This window comes from Lissotriton vulgaris, chromosome 5 (genome assembly GCF_964263255.1).
Source record: "Lissotriton vulgaris chromosome 5, aLisVul1.2, whole genome shotgun sequence".
Taxonomy (NCBI): Eukaryota; Metazoa; Chordata; class Amphibia; order Caudata; family Salamandridae; genus Lissotriton; species Lissotriton vulgaris.
The window spans coordinates 87,042,297-87,066,746 of NC_141693.1; the positions used below are offsets into that span (position 1 = coordinate 87,042,297).

General features: G+C 45.9%; 1 protein-coding gene across 1 annotated transcript in view; it reads left to right on the forward strand.

Moving 5' to 3' along the window:
* Positions 1-24,450, forward strand: part of LOC147710266 (steroidogenic factor 1-like) — a 438,859-nt gene that overhangs the window by 91,414 nt on the left and 322,995 nt on the right. Inside the window, exon 4 of the mRNA XM_086919966.1 lies at positions 23,352-23,995. Within this exon, the coding sequence (XP_086776092.1) occupies positions 23,352-23,995 (644 nt within the window). The remainder of the gene's footprint in view (positions 1-23,351; positions 23,996-24,450) is intronic.

A 24,450-nucleotide genomic window follows, 5' to 3' on the forward strand; every position in this document is an offset into this window, starting at 1 on the left:
GGCTTTACCCTGCTCAACCAGTAGCCCATTTTTCTAACACTTGGCAAAGGAGATAAATGAAAAACAATGTCTTTTGTGTGGGGGCAAAGGTTGGGATTTTTGCAGAACTTTGAAGGTGAAAATAACGATTTCACACCCTTAGCTGCAATCACTCCAGAGCAGTTTATCATGGGTGAGCTTTCACCACAGATGACAACACACCAGTTGTACATTTAACAAAAGAAGAATTAGGGGGAAATGGAAAAAAAAACATGGGAAAATGTCAGCTGTTATGGAAAAGTCTCTGGGAAAGTACGGGTTTAGCTGCCAGCTTGAGTTTCTACACGGAACTTAAAAGCTGAAAATAAATATTTTGGTCGGCGTGCGGAAGAGGCCTGTTTCGAGCCCTCGGTTTCGATTTTGCTTTGCATTCTTGGAAGAGTTGGTGGTGTTGCCTGTGGACGCTGGGGTGCCAGAGCGAGCTCGCCCAGGCGTGGGATGAGCACGAGGCGAGGAAGAGGAGGGAAGCAGCTGGGGATTACTTTCTGCAAAGGATGCAGCAGGCATTCAAAGCAGGTCTGCATTCCGACCTGCTGCACTGTCCTCTGTCTCACCCCCTGCTTACTGTCCTCTGTCTCACCCCTACTTACTGCCCTCTGTCTCACCCCATACTTACTGTCCTACAGGTCAGCACACGCGTACTGTCCCCAACTCACCCCATGCATACTGTCCTCTGTCTCACCTCTATTTACTGCCCTCAGCCTCACCCCATACTTACTGTCCTACGGGTCAGCACACGCGTACTGTCCCCAACTCACCCCATGCATACTGTCCTCTGTCTCACCTCTATTTACTGCCCTCAGCCTCACCCCATACTTACTGTCCTACGGGTCAGCACACGCGTACTGTCCCCAACTCACCCCATGCATACTGTCCTCTGTCTCACCCCCTACTTAATGCCCTAAGCCTCAACCCATACGTACTGGCCTATGGGTCAGCACACGCGTACTGTCCTCGACTCACCCCATGCATACTGTCCTCTGTCTCACCCCCTACTTAATGCCCTCAGCCTCACCCCATATGTACTGTCCTACAGGTCAGCACACGCGTACTGTCCTCGACTCACCCCATGCATACTGTCCTCTGTCTCACCCCTACTTACTGCCCTCAGCCTCACCCCATACGTACTGTCCTATGGGTCAGCACATGCGTACTGTCCCCAACTCACCCCATGCATACTGTCCTCTGTCTCACCTCTATTTACTGCCCTCAGCCTCACCCCATACTTACTGTCCTACGGGTCAGCACACGCGTACTCTCCCCAACTCACCCCATGCATAGTGTCCTCAGCCTCACCCCATACGTACTGTCCTATGGGTCAGCACACGCGTACTGTCCTTGACTCATCCCATGCATACTGTCCTCTGTCTCACCCCCTACTTATGTGCCTCAGCCTTACCCCATACGTACTGACCTAGGGGTTGGCACATGTGTACTGTCCCCAACTCACCCCATGCATAATGTCCTCTGCTCACCCCTACTTACTGCCCTCAGTCTCACCCCATATGTACTGTCCTACAGGTCAGCACGTGCAAACTGTCCCCGACTCACCCCATGCATACTGCTCTCTGTGTCACCACCTACTTACTGTCCTCAGCCTCACTCCATACGTTCTGTCCTCCGCCTCACCCCACATGTACTGTCCTCTGCATCACCCCATATGCACTGTCACCATACGCACTGTTCTATGCCACAGCACATACGTACTGTCCAAAGGGTTACCACACGCATACTGTTCCCCGGCTCACCCCATACATACCATCCTTTGCATCACCCCATATGCACTGTCCTACTATCCTATCCCTCAGCACACACATACTCACTCCATGCATACTGTCCTAAGCCTCAGCACATACTTACTGTCCTTCAACTCACCCCATATGTACTGTCCTCTGCATCACCCCATACTCAATGCCCTATGCCTACTCTAGCTCGGGTCATCCCATCGGTCCTGTTCTCCACAGCACCCCATACATTCTGTCCTCCACTTCACCCCACAGGTACTGTCCTAAGGGGCAGCACACACGTACTGTCCTCCAACTCCCCCATATGTACTTTCCTCTGCATCACCCCATACTCAGTGTCCTACACCTACCCTAGCTTGGGTCATCCCATCGGTCCTGTCCTCCACCGCACCCCATACATTCTGTCCTCTGCCTCTGCCTCACCCCATCTGCCCTGTCCTCTGCCTCAACTCATAAATAATATCCTCCACCTCACCCCATACATACTGTTCCAGCTCAGCCCATAGCACTGTACTATGGTTCACACCAACACTACTGCCCTCCACCTCATGCCATCAGTACTGCCCTCCAACTCACCCCATGTAGCCTAACAGCTAGACCGGTCAACCTCGAAGCTGGGGAACTGGGTTTGAGTTTTGGCAACGACGCTCAACATCCTGTGATTCTAGTCAAATCATTTAATCTCCCTGTGCCTAACAAAAAAAATTAATGTGTCCTCATGTAACGAAACTGGTGTTCATGTAGAGCGCTCTGATACCTGATGTCTCAGGTCTAGTTCGCGCATTTTGCGATGCAGAGCGCGGTACGAAAATCGTTTTATTGATTAAATTGTTTACTTACCTCCAATTATCCATATTACGGTTTTCAGCACCCCCCACCCGGCCCCTCCCCTGCCCCGCCTTTCTGCCCTACCGGAACTCCCTCCACGGGCCGTGGCTGGATATAGTGCAAGCTTTTCTCACATACACAGACATTAACACACGGCTATCTGCATGCATGTGTCTCTCACATACACAGACATTGCCAGCATGGGTAGCTGCAGTGCAATATTTCCTCACATGCATATAGGTTAAAGACACAAGCGGCAGCACTGCAAGCTTCACTAACATACACAGATGTTAACGGAACAGGCAGCAGCCGTGCAACCTTCTCTCACATACACAGACAATAACAGTACAGGTTGTAGCAGTGGACATTTCTCTCACATACATAGATGTCAGTCACACAGGCAGCAGCAGTGCAAGCTTCCCCCACACGCACAGATGTTAACAGCATAGGAAGCTACAGTGAAAGCGTCTTCTTCATACACAGATGTTAAAGGCACAGATGGCTGCATACAGATATTAATGGCACAGGAAGCAGCAGTGCAAGCTTCTCTCACATACAAAGAATTTCATGACGCAGGTTGCTGTGGTGCAAGCTTCTCACACATACAGATGTTAACGACACAGGAAGGAGGTGTGAAAGCTTCTCCCACATACACACCGTTAATTACACAGGCAGCAGCAGTGCAAACTTCTTCCACATACACAGACATTAACAGTATAGGTGGTAGCAGTGCAAGCTTCTCTCACATGTGATGTGAAAGTATGACGGTGTGCAATAAGAGAATCTGACAGTACATGTAATATTGTGTGGGACTATGTCTATATAATGTGTGTCTCCTGGTATATATAATATTCTATGTTGTGGGTGATGAGCTGATGTAAGCAGTTCAGCTTGGTAAAACATTAGTCTGGGTATTCATTTGCAGATTCACAGGCCCTTGGCTTGATGTCCATGGATCTTGATTATAAATGCATTAAGGTTGAAGGATATGTTCATTTTTCTGACTTTCATAAGCAATTTAAATATTTCAAATAAAGAAAGAAGTACCAACACATTTCATGTTCATCTTGTAAGAAAAACTGTAATGTTGCTTTTGATGATTTTTGTTTTGTTGCTTTTCAGTAAATGAAATGCCTTAATGGGTTTATGCATTTATTGTAAGTATCTGTGTTTAACCTTAAGGTCACTCAGTTGCGTCACAGTGGGTTCACTCAACATTCATCTTTGTAAGGGCAATACAATGAATGTCATTAAGTCGGATGATGATTGACACCTGTCAGCAACACTTAGAGACCAGACAAATGGTAAAGTACATTATGTAGGTGTTGAAGTATTTTTTTATTTTTTTTATCATTACAGTAAATAGGCAGGAGCCTCTTTCTAATGGCCAATACACTTGCCTTATTTCTTGAAATAACCTTTCAGTCAACATCCTCTTTTTATGTCCATGTGACCAACATTTAGACGACAGGGTTTTGCACTGTCCTGCTTCATGCATCAGGAGATGCATAGGAGAATGCAACTCTGACCAGGGGAGTGGTACTGATGGACGAGGCACCGACTCTGCGCTCTTAAAAAAATACTGTGACAAAGTATTCTGGTGAGAAAGGGGAACAATGGCATACTGCTTGGGAAAAGTACATGAAGTTGTACAAGCAGGGGGCATGGGAGAGGAAGACAGGGCCATGCACCATGCCCGGAGACATGGTGTAAGAAATTGGGTTATTGGTTGAGAGGGGTGGAAACCCCACTCAGGAAACAACCACCATCCTTGCCAGGGTGAACCACCAAAAGGCATTAAATTAATCTGTACTTCACCCTCTATTCTCTTGGCACAATAGCAGTCAGGATTACCAAAGAGGCATTGTGTAGAGTATATATGCGGCAGCCAGGGAAAGCATAGCCAAGTAGGTTACGATGTGGTGAGGGACCCTTGATGAAGGTTTTTCTACAGGGCCACCCACTCCTGCCCCCCATGGTGATCCGTATCTACATCACTTTGGGTATAACCCAGCGAGGCAAGTATTACACTGCTTGTGCATGCTACGAGTGTATTTGCATTCCACACAAGAACACGTAAAATACTTCACTGGGAAAGTGATATGATTACAAACCCACCCTGACAAAACCCCAGGACCTATTCAGGCCATTATTGTAGGACTGAAACATGTAGGTGATTTAGGGTCATAGGACGATTGCATCCTTAAACCCTTATCGTCCTATATATTTTAATTAGGGCTCCCGGTTTTATGGTAATTATTTTCTCAACATTTCCATCTGTATTCATCCCTATTTATTTTTTGCTCATTTTTTCTGTATTTATCCATTTTTATTTTGTGTTTACTGTGTAAATGAAGCTGCAGGGGGTATTTTTCCACATTTATTCAAATTCTAAATGTAAACTCGCATTTGAATGTCCTAAAGCTTAATTGACAAATCTATTACATTTTTTCATCTCCCCACCTCTAAATCTGCACAGCTCCTACCTGGCACTCATGATTGATACCCGAAATAAACCATCCAAACAATGCCTATTTTCCATATTTTTCTGTATTTATAAAGAAGTACAGACAGGAAAAGAATAGTTTTCTGTCTGTAGTTATCTGAAAAAATCAGTAAAAACAGAAAACAGGGAGCCCTAATTTCATTCTTTCTCATCCACTCCACTAAACAGGTTTCCTCGGGAGTGGATGAGGAACTTTTATCTTTGAAGTTACGCCCCCTACTTAACAATCTTCATAAGAGATACCTGGAATATGGTTAAGCCCAACCTGACCTTTAGGAGTCAAAGTGAACCCGATGGTGGAGCATGCCACTATTAGAGTGGGTGAGGAGTGGTGCATAGGTGTGACACATAATGCCCCTTCCCTTTTTTTAGCTCCAGAAGGGATGCTCTTGGTTCAATAGTATATGTAGCACACCAAAAGCAATAAAATGAAACAAAACACAAGAAAAATCTCAAACCGTTTTTTTTCAAAAAGGGAACTTTTTTAAAATACAATGAAACCAGAATGACAAAAATCCAATCGGTAGAAGAGGAGACATTCAGTTTGAAAATTTTAAGTGAAAATAGTGCCAAGAAACTAAATGTGCCACTCACGATCATCTGATTATGTTAGACTGAGGGAACGTCACACGTTCAGGTTGACCAAGATTGAGTGTGGGTTCACTACAGGGAGCAGTTTAGTCCTGCTGAAAAGTTACCTTCTCAAGGCCAGTGTGAAGAGTTCCTATTGCATTGCAGAAAACCACGAGGAGATGGCTTTCGGTGCAAAGATCAGGTCGAGCGCTGGGGACGGTTGTTGTGCAAAGATCCTGTCATTGTTGGACCTTTGAGTTGTTGATCATTGCAGGCTATTGTAGCTTGAAGCGCAGGTCCAATGTTGCTAGTCCTCACGGATGGTCACTGTCAGCATGAAGAGCAGGTCTCATCAGAGCTTTGTTTTGTTGGTCGTCATGTGCGGCAGGGTTTAGGCATGAATGGGCCTATTTGAAGTTATGAGGAGCCCAAACTTCAGGATTTTCACCTTCTTCTTCAGGAGGAGTCCTTACTGATGCCAGCCAAGGGTACAGGACTTGGAGGGCACCTCTTGGGGATCAGGAATCACTCCAGAAGAAGCCAGCAGCAGGGATTAGGCAGGTCCATCCAAACAGGTCCAGTTACAGTGGTCAGCTGGGCAGTTACAGGGAGTCATCTGGAAGCTTGTTGTGTCCCTGTAACTCAAATAGGAGGTCAGTCAATGGACCCTTGGAGCCACTAAAGGTAGACTGGGCCAAGGCATGCAGGTGAAATCTTCATTCTTCAGGTAGCAAGATAGTCCTTGAAGCAGCAAGGACGTCCTTTATGTAACAAGACAGTCCTTCAAGGAGCAAGGCTGTCTTTCTTGCAGCAGGGCAGACCTTCTTATGTGTCTTCCATAGGTCCTGGCATGCTCTTATAAGTGACTCTGAAGGTCCAATAATTATACCTTGTGCCAGCCTTCGATTTGGGGACCTCCCTATTCTGATCCCCAGCAATGGTTCCGGAATGTTCTTCACCTTTCTCTGATCAAAGCCCCACACAGTCTGGGGTGACAAAAGGCAGGGCAGGCCTGGCTATGTAAACAATTTACAAACACAGTTGAATGAAACATAAATGTGCTGTTCTCGATACTATTTAACAAACACACTTAAATAAGACTTAAATGTGCAATACGACATATATCGCAAACACTTTTTACATGAAAAAACATTTCAACAAAAAATACATCCAAATCATATATGGGTTTGGCTATTTAGCAAAGACATCTAGCTTTCAAAAAAATGCGAGGCACAGGCACATTCTTCTTTAACAAAACTTTCTAAAAATAGCATTTTCGAACATTTTAACTCAATATCTGACTTCACCATTAAAGAGAATTTTAAACTACAATTCATTTGAGTACAAACATCGAATTGTGATCTGTTCCCTATCTGAAGTTAGCACTTATTAAATGTAATAAGGTAACCCAGTGTTAGTTAATGTTTGAGCTAAGCCTTAAAACAGTGAAAATGACTTTAGAATTTTTTTATTGCCAAGATGTGTAAAACTTAAGCACACACACAGGCCCTACTTTTAAATAAAAGGCACTCTACCCGATGTGCTCGTAAGGCTTATGAGTATTAAAAAAGACAGTTTAGGCCAGGCAAAAGTTTATATTGCCAGATCAAAATGGCAGTTTAAGACTGCACTACAGGCTGCAGTGGAAGGGCTGAGACATGTTTAAAAAAGCTACTTTAGTGTGTGGCACAATGAGTGCTGCAGGCCCACCAGTTGCGTTTAATTTACAGGCCATGGATACATGTAGTGCCATTTACAAGGGACATATATGTAAATTAAATGTACCAATTAGGCATATGCCAATTGTACCAGGTTTTAAGAACAGAGCACATGCACTATACCACTGGTTAGCAAGGAAAAAGTGCACTGAGTCCTATTTCCAACAAAAATGGGTTCAGCAACTCAAGGAAAAATCTGGGGGTGACCCTGCAAAAAGGGCCAGGTCCAACACAATGAGTCACAGTGCTACTGAACAAGACAAAGGAAATGTGCTGAGGAGATTGGACACAGCACAAGCCTACTTTGAGCAAATAAGAGGCTGAGCACCATCCATGCCTTACCACTCAAAGCATCACCTCCACTGACAATTCTCAAATCAGAAGAAGAACCATGGAACCCAAGGTCGCATCCATCTTTCAAGGTATTGGAGCAGCTGCTGACTCAACATGAAGAATGAAGGCTGACAACATTGCACATGCATATGCATGCAGAGCAGAGCCTTGGCTAATCCAGCGTGTGTGATATATTCAGATACTTCCAACCCTACCCCCTGTATATGGGAACTGTAGATAACGGCTGCGTACTCTCATGAGATCCCACTTGAGCCAAACTACTCAAATTGGGTCCTTTGCAAACAAGAATTACATTTCATACGGAGAGGGGGCAAAGGGCAGAAGGTGGAATACGCAAGGATAATGCCAGTCTGAGCACAACACACATACATGCCAAAACAAAGATACTGAATATCATAGCTCTTACAGTAACTGCTGATGCTGTGGGTCAGTAGTGAACCCCAAGGAGAAATGTGGATAGAGCCTTATTTTCATCCCCTGCTCTTAATCATCTGGACTGGGGTAGGACACAGAATCTTGGTCAGCATGAGTACGGTCTGCAGCAGTGGACTTCAAACTTTATAAAAATGAGCCCCCAAGCAAACTGTTTTTGCATCAGGCCCGTTACGCTGACGTGCATGGCGAGATAAAAAAATTTGGAGCGCTGAAAGTGTATATAGGAAGGGGGCTTATTCATCTGTATTACACTGTGGGGATTGTGCCGGGGTATGATGGGTAAAAGAGTGGGCCTTTCTACCTTTCAACCGCACTCCAGTTTCCAGCAGCCCTTTCTCAATACTGACTCCTGCACTGTTTCTGCCGGATCCATATGGTCTCCTGTCAGTGGCATAACAATAGGCCTCAAATCCCCCGCCCTGCAGGGGATAAACTCCAGAGGCCCCCCTCGGCACTGTGCATGGACAGCAGGCCCGTGGCCTGAGAGCTCCTGACTTGGTCCAGCGCGTGGCATCCCCCCTCCTTGTACTTTGTAGGGTGGCCCCCTCTAGGGTTGGTTACACCACTGTCTCCTGCCACCCCATTAACTCCTGCAGCTGTCCCTCCCTTTCTCTTGCCACTGTTCGAAACCTCCAGGCTCTTGCAGCACACCCTCCCCTCATGACATATGATATCATTCAACTCATCCTCATCTCGAAAACACCCAACAGACAAGCAACATTTCTCCCATTACCTGAATGGGTTCACCCACCCCAAAAAAAATCTGCAATTAAAAAAAATGCTCTATGACCATTGATTTCCATAGAATCCCCCTTTAAAGCACCTCCATCTCACCAGTCTTGGAGACTCAACAGGTTGAGAGATATGCTTGAGGATCCTGAAGGCTTTTTGCTTTTTCCACGCCCCTCCAGCTTTCTTACCACATGCTTCCTGAGTGCTCTCTAGGTCCATGTTCCTGCAGAACCCCCTTCCTTGGACATTTTGGAAATACTCCTGAGTAATGCACTTCTTAATAAATCAAAGCACTTTACATCTGGAATATATTCTTACGCTATCTCCACTGGTTCATGTAACGCCTCCCCACTTCATTAAGGGCCAGATGTAGATCGCCAATTACCGGTCGGTAACGGCCGATTTCGGCCGTTACCGACCGGTAATATTTTTTTGATATGTAGAGGCCATTATTTTACAGAATCGGTAAATTTACCGAATAGGTAAATTTACCGATTCTGTAAAATACCGAATCGGTAATTTAACAGATTCGGTAAATCTCAGATGTAGGTAGCACTGTTTACAGTGCTACAGGCCTTCAGAAATCGGTATTTTACCACCCAATACAATTGGGTGGTAAAATACCGAATTCAGGTGTACATGCACATCTGTGCATGTACACCTGTGCCATGTGACACACAGACATGCCCCTAGGCCATGTATGTGTGCCACATGGCACACAAGCCTGTACTTGTGGTGCTAGAGGGTGTCAAAGTGACACCCCCTGCACCCTTGCAGGATTCGGTATTTACCGATTCGGTAAATACCGAATCGGTATTGCCCATTGATTCCTATGGGCTTCAAGGCCCATAGGAATCAATGGGCAATACCGAATCGGTATTTACCGATTCGGTAAATACCGAATCATACCGATTCGGTACATCTGCCCCCTTCCTATTTACCTACTCTTAAATACCGATTCGGTATGATTCGGTATTTAAGAGTAGGTAAATAGGAATTACCAACATCTGGCCCCTAAACCTCCTGCAGTGCACCATCCTTGAGGCTCCTTTAGCTCACTCTTCCTGTCCTGTCTGTCTGCTCCTTTGGAGGTCTATTCCTCTCCTTCCCTGTGGGCCCCGCAATGCTTCTTTGCTCAGGACACTGTTAAACCCTTGCCAAGGATGATTTAATCACTACAACTACAACTGCCTGTTGTAAGGAAATGCCTCTTTTTTCATATTCACCCCAACATTTTCTGACGGATGCTACTGGTTTTTCGACTCTGAGAGTGCGCTGAGGCCTGCTATTCAGACCTTATTGCCAATGTTCTAAACCTATACAAAGTTATGTTAAAATGGATACACCCAACTGGCAATTACAGTCTTACTTATTGCTCCATAGTAGATGGTAACCCAAGATCCCCAGGGTACCCAGGTAACCCACACTGTTTCTGCCACCCTGCATGTGACAGAGACAAAATGGACCCAAGCCTGCCACTGCAGACTGTTTTACTCTGATAGTTTGACTTTGCCAATACACCTAATGGCAAAGCCACCTTAAGGATATATATAAGTCTCTCCTAAGGAAGGCCTATCGAGCCATATGTCACGAAGCTGTATTTTATTAGGTAAGACATTAGATTTGTCGGAGGCAGCAGCAGCGAAAGGTAACTTTTTTAAATGATTACTTCCCCCTAAATCCCCCTCCTCCCCCCACCTGTCCCCCGCCCCCGACTTTCGTTTTGTGGCTGATGCCACTGCTTCTGAATGGGACTACCTTATAGGGTCGAGTAAGGTATCAATTTAGTTGTTTGCATTAAATCCAGCCTAATACCCAGGCCAGATTTAAAGTCACTATTAAAGTTAAGCAACTTTTAGAAAGTTGTCACTCTGCACTACAGCTAGTCCAGTGGCCCCTCAAGGGCCCTGACATATAGACTGATTCCTAACCACCTAGGAGATGTGTGAATGACTCCCAGGACTGGGAGCAGAGGCAGTTTCCAAATAGTAAGGTGTCACCTTCTCTCACAGGATGGCCACTCAGTGTGGTAGCCCAAAAGGCGAGTTTCAAAGGGGAACCCGGCTTTGAATGGCCGATTGTGACTACACCCCTGAGAATGCCTTTTGTTCCCACAGACAATTAGGAGACAGAGCCAAGGAAGGGACATTTGTGTCCAAACCGGTTTTCCCACTGGCATCTAACCTACTGGTAGCCATACCTCTAGAGTGGCCTACCTTGTTTCTGACTACTGTGCCATTTCTGAAGGGGCAATAATGGGGCACTCTGTGATAGCTAGATGTCTCACATCACAGGAAACACATCACTAGAGAGGAGGGGACCCAGTAGCCCATTGGCTAGTGACTTCCTGGTCTCCTCTGGTCTCTTTCCTGGGATAGATATGGCATGTCTGGCACCCTGCCCCTCAGTTCACACTGGAGAAGAAGAAAGGACAGAAGAAGGACTGCCCTCATAAAGGAAAGCTGCTCCCTCGAGAGGACTGCGTCTGCTGCACTTTTGGGCTAGTGAGATTGGGACTGTGCCTGCGGGGAAAACCTGATTTTCCATCTTCGCCCACAGCAGTGACTCCAAGGATCAGGCGGCTGATCTCCTGGAACCAACTCCAGGGTTACAAGCGCTGAAAGAACCCAAAGGGCAAATTGGTAGCCACCACAGACATTTTGCAGCTACCAGTCGCTGGGCACAACAAGAGACAAATCTGAGATAGCCAAACTTGCACCAGTGTCTGTGAAGGGGATGAGGCAGAATTTGATGACCTGGAGGAGGGATGACAATGAGAGTTGAGTCCCCATAATTCGATCAAGAGTCTACTCCCTGTCTGGGAGTGAAAGAAGTTCCTCATCAGTGAGGAGACTACAGAACCTGTCAGCCCAGCTCAGCCTTCTGGAGATCCAGGAGAGGAAGCTGGCATTGGAGGAGAAGAAAGTGGCCCCAGAAGAGAGAAGGGTCAAGCAGATCATGAAACTCCAAGAGAATGGTGGCATCAGAGGAGCAGAGGTAATCACAGGATGTGACTAGGATCCCAGGTTGCTCAATGGCATTGTTCCTAAATACACTGAGGGAGTTAGATAGAAAACGGGCTAGCGTCCTCTGAGAAAGCTCTTAGGATTAGGAGGGTGAGTGCACAACATTGGGGGTCCTTGCTATGGGAACTGATACCTACAGTAGGGAGAGATAGCCTGCTTACACTTGAGGACGAGGTAGCAGTCTTACCCCCACAAAAGGGAGGAACTCATTGTTACCCCTGAGTAGTATAAACAAGAGTTTAAGACCATACATAAGGGAGCAACACAGGCATGGGTAGCCTTTGATGATGCCTCTGTGAAGTCACTGAAGGTCTCGAATAAAATTAACAAGGTACATACCTATGAGGGCATATACAATTTACTGGTAAAAGAAAACATACTTACTAACTGTACCTCAGAGAAGTTACACCAGCCTCTGGTAGACTCTAAGCTATTTAGCCCTAGAGAACTGGGGAAGATTGCTGATGATTGCGTACACACTAGAGTGCCCAAGAAGTCCCAAGGTGGTGAACCCAAAAAGGTGGGATTGGCCCCATTCAGGGGAATTATAGGGGCAATTTTAATATGACTGAGAAACCGAAAGAGGCTCCAAAAGATGCCCATTAAGGGGAGCCGAGTGCCACATCCCAATTCCAAATGGAGAGGGGGTATCTTGGAAAGAATTTTGACCCACCCAAGGCTGGGGTATGCTAGGACTGTATACAGCCAGGGCACAAAAAAGGAGCTCCTGCATGCACCAAGACATCACCCACTGGTGGTAGTTCCAAGGTAATTAACAGTGCAGGATTTGGGGTAGAAGTTGGCCCTGGGGATTGCAAGGGTTAGATAAATTAACAAAAGAGGAGGTAGAGTAACACAGAAGGATTCTTACTCCACAAACATATTCATATAAACAACAGGAATCCTACTGGGGTAAGGAAAGAATGTTCATCACAGGTGTGGGACCACTCAGTGTTTGATAAAATACCCCTCACACACCAAAAGGCCCCTTGGTGTCATGCTTCATCATTGGGGTCTTCGCACCCTTCTAACGGAATGCGGCGTGCTGCGACCTATGACTACGCGGGAGCACTTATAGTAATGACTATATGTGGTGCAAGTGAGTGAGTATATTATATGTGAGTGGTGGGTTGAGATGAAAAAATGAAAAAGCACCGGGCTCGTGGGTAGGCTAGAAAAAAGTTTTATTCAAGACCCTGGGCTGGTACTGTTAAAAGAGGTGCAGTGCGAGGTAATCTGTTGTGATTATGGACAGTACCTCAGGTGTGCGTCAACATGTTTCAGAGGCAAAGCTCCTTCTTCAGGACGGGGGCACAACTTCCCCACCTTACTCACGTTTCACTTAGTTATAGAAAAAAGTGTGTTATATGTTAATTTAACAAAAAGTGAAAAAAACTATATATACAAGTGTATGTAATTTAAAGGCTACTATGTGCCTACAGCGGATTGGTTCAAGTAAATGCGATTTGTATCACTTGTCAAGTAATTTAATTTAATTTAAATTCTTTATTCGGCACTTAAAAAGACACCATAAAAGTACATAAGCAATTACATTTAAAAGTATTAAAAAACATATTCAAATAGTTTAAAAAAGCTAAAAAGGCGTTGCATTCATTTAAAAGGGTTTCTGAAATAAGTCTCTGATTATGGGACATTACAATCACAGTGTGTGAGCATCTGGAGCTTCCTGCAGAAACATTAGGGCTGCTTTCGCCTGTCTAAATTTGGCTTCTTTCAGAATCCCTCGTCAAAACTTACGTCTGGGGACTGAGTAAAAAGGGCATAGCAGTACAAAGGGAAGGGTATCCTGCGGAGATCTACCGTCGCAGCCGCAGGTACCCTTCAACTCAAATGATAGGGAAAATCCAGAGGGGACAGAAAGTAGATGATGTAACATATTAAGTCTGAAACGAGTCATGTAAAATCTATCCTGTGCGTTGTACATCACAGCGAGGTATGGTTCCATTCCATATGTCTTTTTCAGTGAGCAGTAGGACAAGACTGTAGGTTTACGCTTTTCGTCAACAGCCCTATACGTAAGTGTCCATTCAGTGAAAAGTTTTTTGACCATTGACTTGTTCTGGGTATTTAAGGTTTCCGGTGCAGTGAAGAAGTTTTTACAGCCAATTGCCTCCAAGGAATCTTTTACATATATCATCCAGGGGATGTGACCCCTCTGTCACCGTTCAGGCAGTCTTTGATAATTTGCCTGCTGAGGCCCGCCTCTGGGTTAGTCCAGATTTTAATCCAAGCCAAAAGCGGCCTGATCTTTATTCGGTCTTCGATGTATGGCTCTCCCAACACTTCATGAGTAATATAAGATGGAGTACTCTGTGGCACTTTCAAAATCCTTTTAAAAAGCTTATTTTCCTCCACCTGCATCTGGTGCAAATGTTTATTTGTAAAACCCCACACTTCTGATCCATAGGCTGCTTTGGCACAACAAATTGACCTATACAGGTTGAGCACTTGCTCCGGCGACCATCTGCCCATCTTCTCCCATAGCCCATTATGGCCCCCGATGACGCCACCAGTTTAGCTCCATGTTTTTCCATCAGGGATTTAAACTCTAATTGTTCATCAAATAACACGCCTAAATAGGAGAAAGACTTGACCTGGCTATTTTATGAGAGCCTATCTTGTATACGAATTTCCTTTTTTTTGCTCTTCCTCCAGCTGTCATGACGTAGGATTTTTCCAGGTTAGCTGACAGGTCTAGTGTGGCCATAAAATTAACAAATCCATCAATCAGCTTCTGGAGCCCCAGCGGTGTTCTAGCTAACAATACCGCGTCATCCGCGTATAGCAGTACGGGCACCGAATGGTGTCCTATTTGGGGGGAATCCACACTCAGTTTGGATAGTTCTTTGTCCAGGTTATTAATATATAGCGAAAATAAAAATGGCGCTAAAATGCAGCCCTGCCGCACACCGCTCGTACATAGAAATGGTTCCGACTTGCTTCCCTCTTGGTTAATCGGACCGTTGCTGATGTGTTCCAGTGACTGCCTTCAGGGTGTCGACTAGCTTTTGTTCCACTCCTAGGCTTATCATCAGTGCCCATAGTTTTTCTCTGTTTACGCGGTCGAAGGTCGCAGAGAGGTCCATAAACCCCATATAAATAGCCCCCTTACTGGCGATAGTGTACTTAGCTGTCAAAAGGTATAAATTCAAACACTGGTCGGAAGTAGATCTACCCTCCCTGAACCCAAATTGTATATCTGTGAGGATTTGGTTATCCTCTGCCCATTCTTGTAGACGATTTAAAATGGCACGGCCCAGCACCTTAGCCGTCACGCCGATTAAAGATATAGGGCGATAGCATTGTGGGTCATCCCGAATCCCTTTTTTATAGATTGGAACAATAGTTGCCGACGACCAAGAGGGGGGCAGTTCTGCCACAACTGCCTCGTTCAAGACCCTCGTGAGAATGGGAGCCCACAACTCTATATTACTCAGATAAAGGTCAGGGGGTATGCCGTCGGGACCTGGTGCTTTATTTTTAGTTAACCCTGAGATAGCCAATTCCACTTCTGCTATAGAACAGTCTACAATGTCTACGATGCTCCGTCCATCACCACCCTCTTTTGTACCGCTTTTGGCTGCCATAAGTGTGGCAGGGTATGCTCAGACGTGAGTCCCTTGCTCACTTTGCCACTGGATTCAAGCAAGCCGGGCTGAAGACGGCTGGAATGCCAGAAACCGGCCCTTTGGAAGCTTGTTTCCGGTCCAGGGAAGACATGGCTTGGCAGTTCGGGCTGTACTGTTCCCATGAGGCACAGGGTCAGGCTTATTTGCGTATAGCCATGTCTGAACTGGGGTGGCAGAGTGGGCTAAAGAACGGTGATGGATTAAACCAAGATCTTTTGACTGGGTGTGAGTGTTTGATTGATTCAGATGCTCCGTCCATCATCACCCTCTTTTGTACCGCTTTTGGCCGCCATAAGTGTGGCAGGGTATGCTCAGACGTGAGTCCCTTGCTCACTTTGCCACTGGATTCAAGCAAGCCGGGCTGAAGATGGCTGGAATGCCAGAAACCCATCCTCGGAAGCTTTTTTCCGGTCCAGGGAAGACATGGCTTGGCAGTTCGGGCTGGACTGTTCCCATGAGGCACAGGGTCAGACTAATTTGCATATAGCCATGTCTGAACTGGGGTGGCAGAGTGGGCTAAAGAACGGTGATGGATTAAACCCAGATCTTTTGACTGAGTGTGAGTGTTTGATTGTTTCAGATACTCCGTCCATCACCACCCTCTTTTGTACCGCATTTGGCCGCCATAAGTGTGGCAGGGTATGCTCAGACGTGAGTCCCTTGCTCACTTTGCCACTGAATTCAAGCAAGCCGGGCTGAAGACGGCTGGAATGCCAGAAACCGGTCCTCGGAAGATTGTTTCCGGTCCAGGGAAGACATGGCTTGGCAGTTCGGGCTGGACTGTTCCCATGAGGCACAGGGTCAGACTGATTTGCATATAGCCATGTCTGAACTGGGGTGGCAGAGTGGGCTACAGAACGGTGATGGATTAAACCCAGATCTTTTGACTGGGTGTGAGTGTTTGATTGATTCAGATGCTCCGTCCATCACCACCCTCTTTTGTACATCTTTTGGCCGCCATAAGTGTGGCAGGGTATGCTCAGACGTGAGTCCCTTGCTCACTTTGCCACTGGATTCAAGCAAGCCTGGCTGAAGACGGCTGGAATGCCAGAAACCGGTCCTCGGAAGCTTGTTTCCGGTCCTCGGAAGACATGGCTTGGCAGTTCGGGCTGGACTGTTCCCATGAGGCACAGGGTCAGACTGATTTGCATATAGCCATGTCTGAACTGGGGTGGCAGAGTGGGCTAAAGAACGGTGATGAATTAAACCCAGATCTTTTGACTGGGTGTGAGTGTTTGATCGATTCAGATGCTCCGTCCATCACCACCCTCTTTTGTACCGCTTTTGGCCGCCATAAGTGTGGCAGGGTATGCTCAGACGTGAGTCTCTTGCTCACTTTGCCACTGGATTCAAGCAAGCCGGGCTGAAGACGGCTGAATGCCATAAACTGGTCCTCAGAAGCTTGTTTCCGGTCCAGGGAAGACACAGTTCGGGCTTGGCTGTTCTCATGAGGCACAGGGTCAGACTGATTTACATACAGCCATGTCTGAACTAGGGTGGCAGAGTGTGCTAACGAATGGTGATGGATTAAACCCAGATCTTTTGACTGGGTGTGAGTGTTTGATTGATTCAGATGCTCCGTCCATCACCACCCTCTTTTGTACCGCTTTTGGCCGCCATAAGTGTGGCAGGGTATGCTCAGACTTGAGTCGCTTGCTCACTTTGCCACTGGATTCCAGCAAGCCGGGCTGAAGACGGCTGGAATGCCAGAAACCGGTCCTCGAAAGCTTGTTTCCGGTCCAGGGAAGACATGGCTTGGCAGTTCGGGCTGGACTGTTCCCATGAGGCACAGGGTCAGACTGATTTGCATATAGCCATGTCTGAACTGGGGTGGCAGAGTGGGCTAAAGAACGGTGATGGATTAAACCCAAATCTTTTGACTGGGTGTGAGTGTTTGATTGATTCAGATGCTCCGTCCATCACCACCCTCTTTTGTACCGCTTTTGGCCACCATAAGTGTGGCAGGGTATGCTCAGACGTGAGTCCCTTGCTCACTTTGCCACTGGATTCCAGCAAGCCGGGCTGAAGACGGCTGGAATGCCAGAAACCGGTCCTCGAAAGCTTGTTTCCGGTCCAGGGAAGACATGGCTTGGCAGTTCGTGCTGGACTGTTCCCATGAGGCACAGGGTCAGACTGATATGCATATAGCCATGTCTGAAATGGGGTGGCAGAGTGGGCTAAAGAACGGTGATGGATTAAACCCAGATCTTTTGACTGGGTGTGAGTGTTTGATTGATTCAGATGCTCCGTCCATCACCACCCTCTTTTGTACCGCTTTATAGAAAAGTCTAGTCGTGCAGTCAATTTTGGCCTCTGGTCTTCATCATGGGTTATTTGCCCTGTGTAGTTGTAAAGACTCTGAAAGTGGGTATACCATTGTTCTGGTAGGATTGTATTCAGTATTTGGGGTCCGCCAGGTTCCTGAAAGCACGGTGTATTTATAACTTTCCGCTGAACTGAACTTCAGCGGAGCAGCGTGTGGGGTAAGACGGAGGACGAGTAATCCTGAGTCCCTTGCACACAGCAATCACCCCCCAGACGTTTTTGAAATGCTCATGAAGCAAGCAAAGAATACTTGACAAGTGATGCAAATCACATTTACTTGAACCAATACGCTGTAGGCACATAGTAGCCTTTAAATTACATACACTTGTATATATAGTTTTTTTCACTTTTTGTTAAATTAACATATAACACACTTTTTTCTATAACTAAGTGAAACGTGAGTAAGGTGGGGAAGTTGTGCCCCCGTCCTGAAGAAGGAGCTTTGCCTCCGAAACATGTTGACGCACACCTGAGGTACTGTCCATAATCACAACAGATTACCTCGCACTGCACCTCTTTTAACAGTACCAGCCCGGGGTCTTGAATAAAACTTTTTTCTAGCCTACCCACGAGCCAGGTGCTTTTTAATTTTTTCACCTCAACCCATCACTCACACTTAATATACTCACTCACTTGCACCACATATAGTCATTACTATAAGTGCTCCCGCGTAGTCGTAGGTCGCAGCACGCCGCATCCCGTTAGAAGGGTGCAAAGACCCCAATGATGAAGCATGACAGCAAGGGGCCTTTTGGTGCGTGAGGGGTATTTTATCAAACACTGATTGCAGGGGTTACACTGAAGCCACATTGGTATCCCGGAGTGATGAGGAAGTTGAACCCTTAGCCCACTGGCCTGCAAATATGGTAAAGTGCAAGTAGAGGCGATAATTAATCCGGTGGAAGTTCAGCCGATGAGGGATACAGGTGCCAGCTTAACCATGGGTATGGCCAAAATGGTTGCCCCAATCTTGACCTTATCCGATGAAGTGAATGAGAATGTAAACTCTGACAATCTAACTAAGTCTCATTCCATAGTCATTGTAGACTTTGAGTGGGGAGGGGTTACTGGCCCTAAGAAAGTATCTGTGTCCCCTGCTATGTAGTGTTTATTGGGCAATGACCTTAAAACGTTTTCTTAGGCAGAAGGGGAGAGAAGGACTCATGTAGCAATGCTGGGTCTCCCTTAGTGTGTTTGTGTCTCCACCGGAGCACAAAAGGCCTTAAAGGAAAGTGAACAGACTATGGATCCTGAAAGAGTGTGACCCGAGTCCCTAGCACCAAACCTAGGAAGGCCTCTTCCAAAAGTCACCAGAACCAGAAGGCGCCCAACCTTCTTGGAGAAGGCCTAGTCTGAACTGCCCTGAAGGACTGACCTGACCTGACAGAACTTCAAGGACCTGGGGGCCCATCCAGAGAGGACTTGAGCCAGGGGCAAAAGACTTATCCCACTCTTGAAGGTCTGAGACAGTTGGATGTCAGATTAGGAGGAAATAATATGTCAGTGGTACCCATAAGGTATACTGGGAGGAGTAAATTCTGGATAGTGAGGCAAGGGACCCCAATCCATGAGCAACTAGGAGAGTGGTGGTCCATCAACGGTATATAGAGTTCCTCCTTAACCTAGGCCATGACATCCCCTTAGCTGGACATCCGGGGCAGACCAAACCCTGGTCAGGTTTGTCAACCACTTTAAATTGGCCTCAGAAGTCAGAAAAAGTAAAGGAGTTGGGTCACTCCGGTGTTACTTGTCAGGCCAGTTGCAAGACAGGTACCAAGCCAAAGGTTCCCCTCATACCACTTCCAGTAGTGGGGACTCCCTCTGAGAGGGTGGGTATTGACATAGTTGGACCCCTAGAACCAGCTACTACCTCTGGGCATAGGTTTATTCTGGTTGTAGTGCACCATGCCACTAGATATCCAGAAGCCATTCCCATTAGGACAGTCACTGTTCCTGCAGTAGTTAGAGCTCTACTTGGTATTTTTACCAAAGTAGGTTTTCCTAAAGATGTTACTGAGATAGAGGCACCAACGTCATGTCTGTCTATATGAAAGCAATGTGGGATGAGTGTGGGGTGACTTATAAGTTCACCACACCATACCATCCTCAAGGTAATGGCCTGGTTGAAAGATTTATTAAGCCCATGAAAGGTATGATTATGGGTGTACCTGATAAACTCAGGAGAAGATGAGATATTCTTCTCCAGTGCCTGTTGTTTGTCTACTGGGAGGTTCCTCAGAAAGCATGGGTCCCTTAACTTTGGTCAGAAAAGGTTGGGAGAGACCTCTCAAGGAGTCTAAACAGGACAACCTAGATTATGCACCAGGCCTTCACTCAAGAATGGTTGAATACATGAAAAAGGCAAACAAATCCTTGTAGGCCAGCCAGGAGTTTGTGCAACACTGGTATGAACAAAAGACTTCCTCTGTGGAATACCAAGCTAGGCAATTGATTTGGGTGTTGGAGCCTGTAGCACCCAGAACACTCCAATACAAATGGACAAGAACTTACTTTATCTCGGAAAAGAAGGGAGAAGTTGCATACTAGGCGGACTTAGGTACTCCAAGACCCCTTCACAAGGTGATTCATGAGAATAGGCTCAAATTGCATCATGACAGAGCTGGCATGTTTGGAATTGGATTCCTGGTTGGCTGATGTATGCACCCAGGTAGGAACTGCCACTCTAGTCAGGGTAAGCTAGATACACGATAAGATAACCTGTGCTCACCCTTTGTTATCTTGGCACAGAGCAGTCAGGCTTATCTACAAAGGCAATGTGTGAAGTGTTTGTGCAACACACACACACACACAGTAACACAACACAATGAATTCTCCAGAAAAAGACCACACAGGGCTGAAAATTTAGATCAAATGTTTATGAATAAAACAAGACCAAAACAACAAAAAGCCAATAAGTAGAACCGGAGTTATGAATTTTAAAAGAATAAACCAAAAACAATGCTTAGAAGTCAATGGTGTTAATAGCTAGGTTACTTTAGGTCCTGCTAGACCATGGTAAATCGGAAATTCAGACTGACCGTGATGGAGCGCTGGTCAGATACAGCTCCAAACAGGTCTCGCTGAAGTTTTACCTTCTCAAGCTGAGTCAAATACCCCATTCGCGGGTAAGACGGTCTCCCGGAGTAATTAGTGAATCGCAGGTGATTTTACTGCGGGCCTGAGGAGTCGGCTGGGCATCGTTTTGAAGAAGAAGCTGAAAGAAATGAAGTTGACAGGTTACATATTGAAGTCAGACGTTTGCGTATGATTTCTTATGTTTGGAAAGTTTCAGGATTGTTTATGAATGCTTGCGATTTTTTGCAATGGGCTGGCTGGAGGAGAAAATATGTATTACAAAAGGGGAAAAAAATGTAAATTTATGAATAGGCATAACACACTGGGAAGAATACAGGCTCAAGGTCCTGGGGTGATATCAAACAAACTTTGCTCTGGTGCTCGAATAAAAACAACATACAGCAAACAGGAATCATCCATGTTCATCATTTTTGCTGCTCGTGTCTAATAGAAAGAAACAAATGGCATTTTTACCATGGCAGAACATTTAATGAACTCATGTTAAACTATTTCTTTTTCATAAAAAAAGATTACATTTATTTCTTGAACTTTTCCAATGCGAGCTGTTGAGCTATGCTCAAGACAAAAATCGTTTTTTTTGTATTACATAAGTACCAAAATAATGCAAAATAATCGTTTTTTTATTTACTATTTTTCTTTAAAAAATTTGTCACTGATTACTGTTTCCTTCAATGATTTACTAGAAAGTCGTGAGTTACACATGGGTTTTGAAATAGATTTCTCCGTTTGTAATCTCTTGCAAAAATATTTCTGGGATATGGACTTCAACTAACTCTGTTTCTTGTATTTCATAATATAAAAGCATGACAAATCTTTTAAATAGTATTACTATGTTTTGTTACGAAAATGTAAATTTTCTCTGGTAGGCCTGATATTTTCTCTGATAAGTTGGGAAAGTCAAATGATTCATTTAGGATATTGGCAGATGGGATTGTAGATTGTGACGTGGCAGGTTAAGTTAATAATATTTTATTATTATATCTCACAGTGAAAAGTTGATGATTTTTTACACGCCGGACCTTCTTCTTACAGTAGGCATGCGGATGCAGAGAAAAAGCATCAGTTCTCTTTATGCAGACCTCTATCAGAAATAATCTTTAGCAATAGGCATTCTAGAATGTTCCTTTATTTGATGATGTTAGCTTGGGTTTTCAGACCAATTGCGACATCATTCAATAGATTTGAGAAAGGAGGGTCTCTGATGAGGCCCACTTAGCTCTTCCTCCACCAATACTAACTAGTATTTAAATGGAGGGGTGGGTATTCAGACTATAGGATGGATTACCAATCCCTTCTCATGGCCAAATCCACATCTGAAAATTGGAAATTGGCCAAATACGTGTAACGCATGCGTGTAAAGAGGTGCACTCCCAGTCTAGTTCCTGGCGAACAAATGCCAGTTATGCAAAATGGCCCCCACCACCATTGACGTTCATTTGCTTCTTCCTAGCAGTCTTACGGATGCCTTGATAAGCCTGCAATTTGTAAAGAAGGCCTGATAGGCACTCACAGTCAGTAGGGAAAAGCTTCCATTTATCTTGTATCATGCACTTTCTCACTCTTAAGGGCCGATTATGATGGCGGACGGACCTGAGTCCGTCCGCCACCATAGAGTAGGAGGGACTTTCCGCAGGGGCTGCGGAGGTCCCTCCGTGCAGATTAGGATGTGACCGCCAGGGTGGCAGTCACATCCTCAATCTTTAACATTCGGCGGGTGCAGCATCAAGCTGCACCCGCCGCAATGTTAAAAAAGCATGCACAGCATTTGCGTGCACAAAGCAGCAGGCACCGCGCGGTGCCCGCCGCTTTGTCCACGCAAATGCAGGGGAGTACCATAGGTACCCCCATGTGCACCCTCACGCCCCGTCACCAAGGGGGCCCACAACGGACCCCCGAAGGCAATCTCCGGATGCTTTTCCACGGCGGAAAAGCCGCCGTGGAAAAGCATATGTTTTCCGCTATCCTAATATGGCTGGCGTTGTCTGACAGACACCACCAGCCATGTTAGAGCTTTTCTGCCGCGGTCGGAAGGCGACAGCGGCAGAAAAGCAGAGGACGGATTTTGAGACCCACTGCCATCCTAATTTGGCGGTGGGTCTTCTGTGCCTCTGCAGTGGTTTTCCCGCATCCTCCGGGCTGGCGGTGGCTTCCGCGGGCCCGGAGGATGCGGGAAAACCGCGATCCTAATCAGGCCCTTAATTCGTGCATAGGCCTCAATGTTTGAGTATGTCTTGTACTGAAAATACTCTCCTTACAAACGTACATTTTATTTTTCCTACCACATTTAGTCCGTTGTAACTGATGTTCCTTTTCTTTTTGACCAGCGGTGCGGGCAGACAGGATGAGAGGTGGAAGAAACAAATTCGGACCAATGTACAAGAGAGACCGTGCCTTAAAGCAACAGAAGAAAGCCTTAATACGTGCAAACGGTTTCAAACTCGAGACTTTGCCTCAAATCGTGTCTCCTGTCCAGACGGAGTACACCATCCCCCCCAACATCCACAGCATCCATTCCGTTTCCAAGAGTTTGCCCTTGAACACTGTTGCAATGACTCAAGTCAACTACGACCGAAGTCCATATGGAACACCATCCCTGGGAATGGCCATGCCGAACCATGCAGCACTGCAAGGGTACCACTACCCACACTTCCCCAATCGCACAATTAAATCCGAGTTGCCTGACCACTACTCAAGTCCACATGAATCTGCCGCTCCCGCCTACATCTACTCAGACGCCTACCAAACCAGCTTCCCCCCAGACATTCCCGAAACTATCCTGAATTTGTTGCAGCTGGAGCCAGACGAGCCTCAGATCAAGGCGCGGATACTGGCCTGTCTGCAGCAAGAGCAAGGCAAAAGCCGGCATGAGAAGCCTAGCACGTTTGGCCTCATGTGCAAGATGGCCGACCAGACACTTTTCTCCATCGTTGAATGGGCAAGGAGTTGCATTTATTTCAAGGAACTTGAGGTACGTGTTTAATACATTTATATTATACCATCATAAGTTTGTGCCACGTGATGCCAAGCTCCACTTTGGAATGCTTGGGAAACTGTTGGAAAAGGAAAGCAAAAAAAGGGATAAAAATAAAAATAGCAACCTGTTATAAATAAAATAGCCAAGAGATAATGGGATTTTCAAAGATTTGTCTGTGGAGAATTGCTTTGAGTGACAATCTTCACCTCACAGTTACTTTCAAGGCATAATTAACAACTGAACTTTTTACAGAGTTTGGAGATGCCTCCTTATAACTTATGTCTTCCTGTCTAATTGATGTGTAGGAGGTGGAAGTAACTCAAAACAATCCTAGAAGTCTTAGAGAAGGGTTGGGTGATAGCTTGAGACCCGGTGGCCGATGGCATTTGTAAAATGTGCTGATAGTGAATTGATGACCCTGCTCTAAATTTCGTTTTAATAATAATAAT